At 38.3% G+C, this 12,432-nt stretch overlaps 1 protein-coding gene across 1 annotated transcript; it reads left to right on the top strand.

Moving 5' to 3' along the window:
- Positions 1-2,669: 2,669 nt before the first annotated feature.
- Positions 2,670-12,396, top strand: LOC109036579 (facilitated trehalose transporter Tret1). Its single transcript, XM_072299738.1, has 6 exons — positions 2,670-2,875; positions 4,920-5,055; positions 6,118-6,303; positions 7,091-7,389; positions 8,025-8,286; positions 10,157-12,396. The coding sequence occupies exons 1-6, from the start codon at positions 2,810-2,812 to the stop codon at positions 10,669-10,671; spliced, it is 1,464 nt and encodes a 487-aa protein (XP_072155839.1). The 5' UTR covers positions 2,670-2,809; the 3' UTR covers positions 10,672-12,396.
- Positions 12,397-12,432: the final 36 nt, after the last annotated feature.

Below are 12,432 nucleotides of genomic sequence, written 5' to 3'. Positions count from 1 at the left end.
AGGAAATATATTTTAAACATCTGCAGGATAGGTATACTTTTAACCACGAAGTTTCGTTTCAAAGAAAAATATGATATACATATAAACTGAAATATAAACTTTGAAAGATAATTAAATGTTTTCTTTTCAAAAAACTGTGTCGAAAAAGTCCACTGTAGGTAATGTGTATAAAGCGTCAAAACTGCACTTCATCTCAAGGTTTCAAAGGAAATTATTCAGTAACTATAACAGTAAATTCCTTTGAATCGAACTCTTTCTCATAGATTCTTACAAGTTGGCACTCGAGTAGTGTTTATTTAAACACAGAAAACGCACAAAAATCACCCGTTATTTATCTAGAAATACTGTAACTAGTGATAAAAAGATGATGTGAAAGGTGAGGATTAGAATGAAAAACAAAAATTAAAGACAGACGGGACAGTTTGGTCTGTTTTCCGGGCAGTATCAATCATGAAAAATTAAAAATATGCAAGAAACAGAAGCGAGTATTTTTTTTACCATTTTTCACAGTTGATACTGCCCGGGGAACTGATTGAAACGCCCCATGTTTGTCTTCCATTTTTGTTTTTTGAGCCTCGCTTCCGTGATATTTAATTTTTTTTTAGTAATTCTTTGTTACAGTGTAGGGCTGCCATTCTGTATTTCAATGTGTACTCAAGTAGGCTGTGTGAATATTTGGACGTATTTATGCTAAAAAGAACTAAGTGCATAAGGTTTGCGTGAGACATAGTTCCTTTTGGCATAAACATGTTCATTTAATGGTGAAGGATATAAATGACAGGAAAAATAGTCACCACTTTGCGGGAAAAGATTCTTTGAGAGAAAAAATTACAACAAATTTAGGTTGATTTATATGGGAGGTGGAGTACAAATAACCCAAGACTTTTCGTTGATTCTGGGGTTACCTGGTTTTTCAATTACTTTCTGTGCCAAAGTTGACGTAAACTGTACCAAAATCAAGACAAAATTTAGGCTGCATTATGTCTTACTTAGTCTTATATCAACCAAAAGCAACACAAGAATACAAATATTTTTCTTAAAGCAAGTGCACGGTGAACGAATGCCCTAGTTGAACCTAACCCAAATAGGGTTTCAGTGATGTGGCTTACGTGCTTTGTGATACGTCGATAGATCTGCCATTTTAACCTTTTGAAAAGGATCGATGAACAGGGTGTTTGCGACGAACACCTTAATAATCGATTTTTCACCATACCGTCAAATGGGGAAATATCTATAATCGCTCATTCACGCCTCGCCACTGTATGATGTCAAACGAAGAGAGACCGCTGATTTTTGACTCATTTAAGTTCCGGCCGAAATTGTTCAGTTCATACTCCTACTAATTACTGTGTAACGCACGCCGATTTCAGCGTAGGTACTCGTTGCAAGTATCTATTGTCAGAGCTGTTCTGAGGCTCGTTAAAAAAACTTGGAGGCTCGATTGTTTACATTTTAGTGACAAAGCTTATCAACTTCCACTTCCACGGACTGGCACGTGTCCAAACTGAGAGAACTGTTTACATTAGCATGAATTTGCAAATTTCAAATTCCGAGAGTTTTGAACTCTCCAAATTTATTCCCTTTCCTTTGACCCCTCTCTCTCCGAGATATAGTCGCTCCTCTGACGTAGGGCGCATGTTAATTCCCATGTAAGCTCCGAAGAGCATGCATGGAGTTATACGGAGCACAGGGCTCACGTTATACGCGACTCTAGATCCTGATCCTCATGCTTGTAGATATCGAGTTTAGAACTGCATTTGGGGTGCGTGAATAGGGGGAGATGGGGGGGGTTTGATGATCCCCCCCCCTCCCCCCAGCAAGAGGAGGGTTCGAGGTCCTCCTCCGGAAAATTTCGAAAATTGAACCTCTCATAGATGCTATTTGGCGTATTTCACTGAAGCTATTCCAAAATCGAGAACAAAAATTTCATCGGTCTAATAATTTATTTTTATACGTCCACTCTTATTTGCCTCCACTTATTCTTTTACAGGAAATATTAGAAAGGTGGTAAAATAATTTCTTCTTTGCGACGTCAGCTTTTCATACCACTTGGATATTGTTTAAACAAACATTCAATGGCTCGATTTGAAAGTGTTGTCATATTCCCAATTTTTATTTTAGGACAGATTTCGTCGTTTTTCTCACAAAAGAACATTTAACTATATTTCAATGTTGCCAAAGCCCCCCTCGCAAATTGCATTTAAACAAGGAGAATCTCAGGCATTTATAACTGAAAATTTCCCTGATCTTTCCTCCGATCTCTGCAAAAATCAGAACAATTTTGGACGGAAATCGGACAGGTGTACATTTTTGTACAAAAAAAAAACCCCGAATAATTTGAGTCAATTTTACAACCATGGAATAGAGTTACGTTCCCTCGTCCAGGAAACAACGAGTTAATCGATTTTTTCTCTTTTTTGTGCGTAACATATTTTGGTGAGACTTTAAGACGATAATATATGTATGAGGAGATGAATTAAATTAGACCTTGCCTATTGGCCTGTCGCCACAAACAGCTATTCTTTATGCGATTGAATAAAAAATTACGAATACGAGAATGAGAGACTTCAATGACTGCTGGCGCCTTTAGTCGCATCTTCTCATTGTTGAATCTCTCAAGTTTCGCACTTGAATTGGCAACATTTTGCCGGTTGAACACTTGTAAAATATGAAATGAGCAAAATACCGGTGTCCTATCAGTCGCGATGCCTCCGCGCCTCAAGTCTGTCGTCGTGGTCTTGCGTTCGCGTCCCACTTAATTCCCACTTTCGTTCTCTGTTCTGTGTCTCCAGGTCCCCTCGGGCCCAGGATGACGGTCGAGGATGATAAAGGAGAGGAGGAAGAGAAAACCAGCTGGCGATGTTGGCTCCGAACTGTAAGATATTTTTAATAAACACTTTTACAAAACAATAAATGAGGGGCTTGGAGGAAAAGACGCATAAGTTCAGTTTCTGAAAACATTATGATATTAATGATTTGAAGTAAAGCTAGTCCATATGCATATTCTGGGAGAAATTCGCTCCCAAATTCCAATTTTTAAGCATCAAAAAGTCAGTTTGAACTTTCTTCCCGCCGTAAGGATCCATGTAATTTCGTACACGTATAAAACACGTATCACGTATCACACGTATTAAACAAGTTAGTATTTATAGAAATAGAGAAAACTGATTTTGTTCGCCTTGTCCTGCAAGCCCCTCAAATTCTCTTTGCGTGAACGTGTCATTTCCCTCACGAAAGAACGTAACTACATTTCAATGTTGCCAAATTTTCCCTCGCAATTTGAACATTTACCAGAAAAATCAAGGGAATTTCCTACTGATAATTTCGCTGATTTTTCTTCTGACCTTAAGTGGAAATCAGAAAATATGTTGATACAAATTTGAAAATTGCCTGTAAAACATTTAATCGTTTGAGTCAATGTTCCAACCTCGGAATGGAGTTACGTTCTTTTTGTCCGGAAAACGACGAACTGTGCATGTTAATCTAGTATGCATGACGATATTATAACGAAACCATAGCAAGGTAATGGACATCTAGCGGTAAAACCTTATCTGGACGCGTTTATGCCAAAACGAATTATGTTGCACACGTATCCTATGCTCATTGTTCCTTTCAGCATAATATTCATCTGACAAGTGAATCAACATCGGTGTAGGGTAAATTGCGTATCGATCGTTTGGAGGTGCAGCGGGAAAACACTCAATATTCAGAGCGCTACCAAATCCACTTGGAGGGCAAGAGCTAGAGGAAGGAGTGAGCATTCCCAAAGCAAAAGTCATTAAGAAAAAGTTTAACCAAATGCGGACATCAACCCCATAGAAAAGATAAATTGAAGGATCAAAAGCGAAGCTTATTCGTTTAAACACTCTTAAAGTCATCGGATAAGGAGAGGAGGTGAGGCCTGGTCAAGTGGTCACGCATTGGCGACATCGGTGCTGAAACTTCCAAACCGTCGTATCTGGTTTGCGATGTTTAAAAATCTTCGCTCCGATTTGACTTTTTTTTTGGGAGAACAAATCAACATGATTTCTTGAAGACATTTACTTCAAGAAATTCGCTCTTCGAATTTGCTCCGTGTAGAGGGGAAAAATCACGGACATTTTTAAGAATTGATGTTGAAAAGCTTTCTGTTTAAGAAATGAAATACGGCAGGAAGTCTGCTATGTCGCAAACCGCGATACGTAGTTTGAGAAGTTTCACCGTTAACGCACCAAGGAAAATATTGAAATAGGTTGTTTTCATGAGTGATTCAACAAGTTAACCACAAAAATTGACAGTGATAAAAATTTTCCTTGATGATGAAAGTTTTTGGTGAAAGTTACCTTACTCTCGTGGAATATCCATTGGATAAGCCACACAATACCCCGACCCCTATTACCCCCAGTCGACGATATACTGGGTTTAGATCATTTAATGGCGTATGAACATTTTGCCAAAAGGAACCGCTAATTATGGCTCATTCAAACAATAAATCGGCGTTTCCCAAACGAATAAACGTAACTACATTTCAACGTTGCAAAATTTACTTTCACAATTTTTTTTTTCAATCCGAAATTATTGTGAGTTTTTATTGAGAATCTCACAGTTTTTTACGTAAATTATCGTCAGAGATTAGTGAAATTTTGGACAGGAATTGCGTTGACATTCTCGTTTAAAAAGCAAAAAAAAATTGTGCTGATAGATTTGGCAAGATTATATCTCCATTTGGGAAATAACACTATGTGACGTTGGTTTTTTTTGTGCATGTGAGTTATTTATGGACGAGCTAGCAATAAAGATACCATCCTGGAATGCAGTTCACACTTGCGTAGCACAATTTCTCACACCAAATTTTGCACAGATATTACAACTTGTTTCCACGGATAATATTTTCTGTGTTATTCCGTGGGGTCACGTCTTTAAATTTGTGTTTTTTACAGCTATTTGCCGGAAGCGGAGCAATGCTGGCCTTTGTATTTACTGGGATGGTCGAGGCACAGTCGGCTGTGCTACTACCGCAACTGAAGGATAAGGATAGCCGTATACCTGTTACCCCAGAGGAGGAAACATGGATAGGTAAAAATGCAAACCTGGAATCTTTATGATACTAAGGATCCTTAAAAATTTTACAAAAAATAGTGGCAAAATTATCTTTTTGGCGGACTTAATTGAATCACATTATTGTATTTTCACATTAATTCTCAGCTTTTATGCAGATATGGGTTTCGGGAAGGGGTAATAAAACAGGTCAAACCATGGTTACTACTACTGAAATAAAATATGAGGATTATAGCTCAATCAAGTTTCAACACAAGACTTAAAATTTTAGGAAGCACGATGTGTCTTGTGTAAACCGTGTTTCATAAACAATAATCTCATTAAGTCCTACTGAATTACAGAAAGTCTTTTCTGCAAACAAAGTGTCATGAAAGGGTCTCAAAAGGTTACGTAAATCATGTAAAGTAATTTTGTCCGTTTCGCAGTCGCTAGCAGAGGTATGTCGATGGCTTGAGCGGAAATACCCAATCGTGATGTTTAAAAGTCCTGATTCATGATTTATTCATCTAAGATAAAACCAAAGAACACTTCTTTTTAAAATTGTTTGAGAATTATTTCAACTCATGTATAAATACCTATAGAAAGGTGGAAAGAGATTAGTTGATTAGTTTTCTTTCTATGTGCGCAAATTAAAAGTTTTCCTTTTAGTACAGCATCGGAGTGTAAGGTATGTTGCTCATCTACGAATTGAAGGGGCTCCCCTTATTGAAGTTCATTGCTTTAAACTTGAAATAAGTTTCAATTTTCCCTCAAATTTCTAATCATCTATCTTTTGTCTCATCATCTCATCGTAAATTAGCATTCATTGACCAAATCATGCGAAAATTCCACTGCCAAAAATTGCTATTCCATGGTAAAATTATTGCAGTTATTGAAAAAAAAAATTGCAACTTTATTACAATCTTTTTGGTTAAAAAATTCTGTCTGGGTGGCACATTTCTATATACAAAAATGACAAAATGAATAAGATGATTGGGAATTAAGGAAGTTCAAACCATTAATTTATTATTTCATTAATTGCTTCATTCTGAGTTGAGTTTATTATCATTATTATTATCGTATCCTGTTTTTATTTTCCAGCAAGTCTCGGCATTTTAACGTCTCCAATCTCAGCGATCATATCGGGACCAATCGTTGACATGATCGGTCGAAAAAAAGGACTGCAGTTCTTTTACGTCAACATCGGAGTCGGTTTCGGGATCATCGCATGCGCGACTGAGGTGTGGCATCTCTACGTTGGCCGCATAATTTGTGCTTTTGCTGTCGGTTAGATATAGTTTTCTGTTACCAACAATGATTCAGATTCCTCCATAAAACTCAACAAATGAACATAAAAACATGATCTCACATACTTAACTCTGCAATTTTCAACCCTGAGCTTACCTTACAACAAAAACCTAACCTACCTAACCTAACCTAATCCAATCATCAATGACTCATTCTTCGTCAAAATTCAGCAAATGAACATAAAAATCTGATCTCGAATAAACCTACAATTTCGTTAAATTAGCATTCATTGACCAAATTATGTGAAATTTCCGTGGTATTCCATGGCTATTCCATGGTAATTTCCGTGGTATTACATGGCTATTCCGAGGTAATGTCCATGGTATTCCGTGGTAAAGTTAATGAAATTATTGAAAGAAAAGCGCAATTTAGTTTCCATTTTTTTTGTTAAAAAATGATGTCTGAGTGAGAAATCTCTAAATTCAACAATGACACAAAAAAATATATAAAAAAAAATGCGGGAAATGAGGAATTTCAAAACATTAATTTGTTTTTGGTATATAATTTCTCTCTTTGGTTTTATATAATTTTAATTAGTTTCTTCTCAAAATAACGGTTTTTGAACTGGGGATTTCAATTTACCATATCTTCGCTTTATTTTTTTCCAAACTTTTTCGTAGTTCTTGCTCTAAATTTTTCCTAGAATATTTTTTATGATAATGGTATCAATTACTCAATTTTGAATTATCGTGGACCAAGGCTCCATTTCTCGATGATATAGATTACGATTTTTCACTCAAACTATTTTAATTTTTCTCTTCGATAGGTTTGGAAGTGGTGGCAGTGGTCTACCTGGCGGAGATATGCACAAAAAAGCAGCGCAGTGCCATATTCTCGGTGATGTTCACCCTGGCAGCAACAGGAGTCCTCCTGACGTATGTCGTAGGTGGTTACTTGCCTTGGAACATTGCATCAGGGATTTTTAGCCTGGCTTGTTTCGCGTACCTGATCATCCAGAGCCTTGCACCCGAGTCCCCCGCCTGGCTCTTCAAAACAGGCCGCATCGAAGCCTCCATCCGCAGCCTCCAAAGGTTGGGACGAAGCAACTCCGGCGTTTTGCGGGAGGTAAGTTACAGACTGGTTTACTGGTAGAGAGACTGAAATAATCAGTACGCCACGTTATACTGATTTTGCCTATCAAATGAAATGAAGGCAAAATAACTTCAATTTATTAATTTGGTGAACGGAAATCTCTATGGCCCCTGTGAGTCGTCTTTCGTATACCCGATGAATAAAGGCAAAAAGAGGTCAACATACTCGTACTACCAATTGACACTCTATTGAAGCACCACTCCATTACCATTGAGCGTACCTCCTAAAATGAAGGCAAAATACCGTACTGTGCTTCTTGAGATGATCAGCGAGCTGATTGTTGAAATTGGTAGACAAACCGACAAGCAAAGATGACAAAAAGGATATGGGGGGATCCTATCGGTGGAAGCGTGTGGTTGCAATGGACAAAGGAGACAGTTAGACTGACTAATTGCAACCCACAAGAGACCCTATAGTTAGTCCAGCATTTTCTCCCTCAGTCTATAAGAACCACCCGAACCACCCATTTCAACCAATAGGATCGCTCCATACTCCTTATGTCTTCATTGTCTATCGCTCTGTATATCTATTTCAACGATCTGCCCGCAGACGTCTTTATTGCCATCTCTGAGATCTATGAATGCTTTTAACCACATTTTTGTCTCCAGGTAGATCTGTTAAAACTGTCCACCCAAGAGAAGACTGAAAAGTTCGAGTTCCGCATTTTTCTGCAGCCAACCGTTTGGAAACCGTTTCTGATACTGTCCATATATCACTTTTTAGCAACCGCTTCAGGGGCTTATGATATAATGGCCTACACAGTGGAGTTCATCGCGGCTTTGGGTACAAGTTACGACCCACTTGCTGCCTCAATACTATTGTCTGTTATCAGAGTAATAGTAAATGCTACCGCTGGTATTTATTTCATAGGTATGTGGTCTTGATCAAGCTTTTATCCTTTTCCATCGAGTGCAGTTCCGTTTGAGCACACCTAAGTGTCAATCCAATTTTTCAAAGAACATTCTTTTCAATACAAACTGACTCCTTAAGCCTTGTTCGAACTTCTTTGTTTTTTTAAAAATTTTCTGAAGCATAAACAGAAAAAAAGGTTGGTAGATCCTTTTTGTTAGTCATTATCAGGGTGGCCAGACTCTTTACCCAATTTTGTTTGATCCAAAGTTTTTGTGGTCCATTTTCTAGTTTGTCCGATAGTTTTTTTGTGAAATGTTTTTTGAACCAATACTTTGCTTAGTGCATGGTAATTGATTAAAATTAGTTTACTTATTTAGTTAGTCTAGTTACAAAAAACGACATAGGTGCTGAGATTTTGCATCATAATGATATTTAACCCTAGATCCCCAAGCCGGGTCAACCTGACCCAAGGATCGCTGACAACATGTGCCCGCAGGTTTTATGAGGCCGGTGCATCCGAACTTGAGTTGTAGGTCTACAAATACAACTTGAAAAAAGAATAAGACATCAAATTGAAAAAAAAATCTAATATCAACACAGCCGAAGATAGGAGATACATTTTTGGGTTTGGTTTTTTGAAACTTTTCTCCCGAACCGGAGTGACAGTTCATTAGCAGCCAAGAACATTCGACATTGGCATTCGGAGCGTCGCGAGCTCACACCTCACGCCCGAGCGCCTTCAATTTTGCAGATACAACACGGACATCCATTAAGTACGAATAGTTGTATCACTGCGCCTTCATCAACGCGCGACCTTTCCCTTGCTCTATTTCCACGTTGTATTGGTTCCGTCTGTCTTATTTGTAGTGGTACTTCAAAGACTACGTTAGTAAAATAGCCAAGGATAGGAGCGATGTAATCGGGCCTCTTTTTATACAATAAAAAACAATTAAAAAAGCGGGTAACAAGGCTAAAAGTTCACACATAAGACTACAACGTTTCGGCTGAAAATTCAGCCATCCTCAATTGGATGAATAAAAATGAAAATGGTTAAAAATCTAAAATAGTACCTGACTGTACCTTTCAAATTGAGAATGTTGTTATGCCAGAAATTTTGATTTGAAATTTTTTTTGCCATTTTAGCAAATATTTTTTTTCCGTGCACCCAACATGAAATACTCAACACATTGTTCAACATCCACTCAGTAGGTAGGTTAGTTACTAGTTGAATGTTGGAGTCACGGAAGCAAAAGCTTCCACTATCGCCAGGGTGGCAAAATTTCATGAAAAATAAAATCTTGAATTTTCACGTGAAATATTTCACAAAATTTCAGAAATTTATGAGGAGTATATATTGAAAAACACCGGTTTCTTTTCATGTTAGCAAAATGTAAAAACTGTGACTTTCTTTTTTTTTATGTATGTTTGAGTGCGAGTTGCATACTCTAGCCCCTGAAAAGTATGAAATAGCCTCTTGAAATTTCATGAAATATTTCACTGAAATTTCCAATTTTTCATGAAATATTACACTAAACTTTCCAATCTTTCATAAAATATTTCACTGAAATTTCCAATCCCTCATTTTTTCCTTGCGTTTCATGCCACCCTGGCCATTGCCAAAATAGCAATGGAGAGTCCCCTGCCTCTGGGTTTTTTTTTTTTTTTTTTGGTTGAATTAAGAATTTATTTGATTTTACAAAGAGGAACTATCCGAGACAGGCGAATAGCCGGAAGGCCTACAATACATACTAAGCGAAGCCTATTATATTTTACATTGGTTACACTGCCTCTGGGTTTGCCTGTGTCCATATTCTCACCTTAAAGAAAACCCAGACGTTTTCCCTGTTCACATCTGTACATCTAATCCTCGACTCTTTATTTGCGACAGGTTCCGTGAGTCGTAGATTGGCGACAGCCCTCTCCGCCCTTCTGATGACGATATCCCTGCTGGGGACGGGGCTCTACTCCTACGTCTACCGGGAGGCGGCGCCCGGGTCCAAGCCCCACGAGTGGGTCCCGATCGCGCTCATGATCCTCAACATCGGAGCGGGCGCCATCGGGGTGACGTCACTGCCGTGGCTCATGTCCGGCGAGATGTTCCCGTTGGAGGTGCGCGGCGCCATGACCGGGGCGGCCTTCGTCATCGGCTCCGGGTTCATGTTCCTCTTCATCAAGATCTACTACATCATGCTCGAAGGGCTCCAGATGTGGGGGTTGCTCCTCGCCTGGGCCGTCCCTTCCGCGGTAGCTGTCGCGTTTGCGGTGTGGATTCTGCCTGAGACCCAGGGGAAGACGCTCTACGAGATTGAAAGGGGGTTCCTGCCCCAGGGAGAGAGGATGAGGGAGCCGCCTCAGGTGGCTCCGGAGCAGATTGAAATCGATGTGACGAAAAATGGAACTTGAATTGTTTTGGGAATGGATGGTGCGGGAAAGATCACTTAGACTACATTTTGCAATTTGGAACTATAAATTCTAGCCCGGTTTAAACAACATATGTGCCAATAGTTTCCCTATGCACATAAGTGTCTTTCCAGAAGAGCCAGAATTTATACTTCCAAATTGCAAAATGCATTGACTTGGACCACATTATGCAATTAGAAACTATAATATCTGGCTCAGTTTAGAAACAACGTATGCGCCATTAGTTTCCTTGTAGGCGTACGTGTTTTTACAGACGACCTAGAGGTTATGGTTCCGAATTGCAAAATGTAGTCCACTTGGACTGAGTTCAGCCTAGTGGCGCACAACGGATCGAGTCCATTAGAGTCTGACGTGAAAGTATTGATAAAAATGCGAATATTGATGTTTATTTCGTCACATTGTAAAGTTCAAGGGGTGCTGTTAGAAGAAAATTTCACGAGGAAACAAATGGATCCACTTAAAGAACCTCAAAATTTTGTATAAACGGAGTGATATGCGTCCAAAGTTTTCAAATTTTGTCCGACCTCTCCCATTGACTCGAGCCACTGTGTGGCGTGATGGTTTGCAATAAATCAATTGATCTCGCATTTAAACCTGTGGTAAAGGATCGATAAACAGACTGTCTGCAACGAAACACCCTAATAATCGATTCTTTACCATACCTGCAAATGGGGAATCGATAATCGGTCTGTCATACTTCACCACTGGTTCAGCCAGTGACGATTCTTGCAAGTTGACAACACTGGTTTTCCTCAATTTAATCGTGTGTAAAACAATCGATCCTTGAGGAGGTCCTAAAATCAGTATTATCAATGAATTTAAATGGAGGAAAAACAGTTTTGCCAGCTTGAAAAATCGCAATTGCATTTAGTAGAAACAAAGAAAGTCGCTCGGAGAGCATTGAGTTGGTTATAGTTCTGAATTCGATTAGTCGTAAAAAGCCCTGTCAAAAAATCGGATTTTGAGATTTCAATGGGAGGTCCCTTCTGATAAAAACTTGCGAGTGATTTAGTCAATGGTTGTGCCAATAAAGGTTGTGAAGTTAAATCTTATTCCGGCAATATGCTGCAATGAAAATGATGATGTGATATTAATGCAAGGTACATCAAGGTGAAATACACCTCGCATTTTGCAGGTATCCCTACTTAGAAAATTCTCACAATTTTGGACGATTTTGAGAGCAAAAGTATAACATGTCGAGCATTTTATAGATTTATTATTATCTAATAACCATTTCCAATTTACCGGTGCCAGGAGATTTTTTTCAATCTCATAACAAAGTTTACCCTGACTTTCATGAAAGAAAGAAACGAACCTAAAAGTCTGAATTGAATCATTCAGATGTTGTTTTAGCATAGAACAACTCATAAACCATCCAATTTAAATGGACAAATCATGACACTTACGTAGTTAGAGAATTAAATAGGTACTTTTTCTATGAAAAATATTTCATCTTCTCAAATATTAGTAAAAAGGAACTCGCTGGTATTCATATAGATGCACAGTACACATCGTGTAAGTTATATTATTTGTGCAATTACTTCTTGTGTGTACTTCTCTAGCCTCCACATTTGACTCGCATGGCTTTGTACAGTTGTTGATTGTTGTGCCATATGTATCAAAGATTATGATAAATCTAATTCTCATACTATTTCCATCATTTTGATTTGTGTGTAGGTGTTGTATATTAAAAGTCTACCCATACCACTATTAGTACATTTCATTATTTTTAATCCTTATGAT

This window comes from Bemisia tabaci, chromosome 4 (genome assembly GCF_918797505.1).
Source record: "Bemisia tabaci chromosome 4, PGI_BMITA_v3".
Lineage (NCBI taxonomy): Eukaryota > Metazoa > Arthropoda > Insecta > Hemiptera > Aleyrodidae > Bemisia > Bemisia tabaci.
The sequence above is the reverse complement of the archived record's forward strand: the minus strand, read 5'-3'. Positions and strand labels throughout refer to the sequence as shown.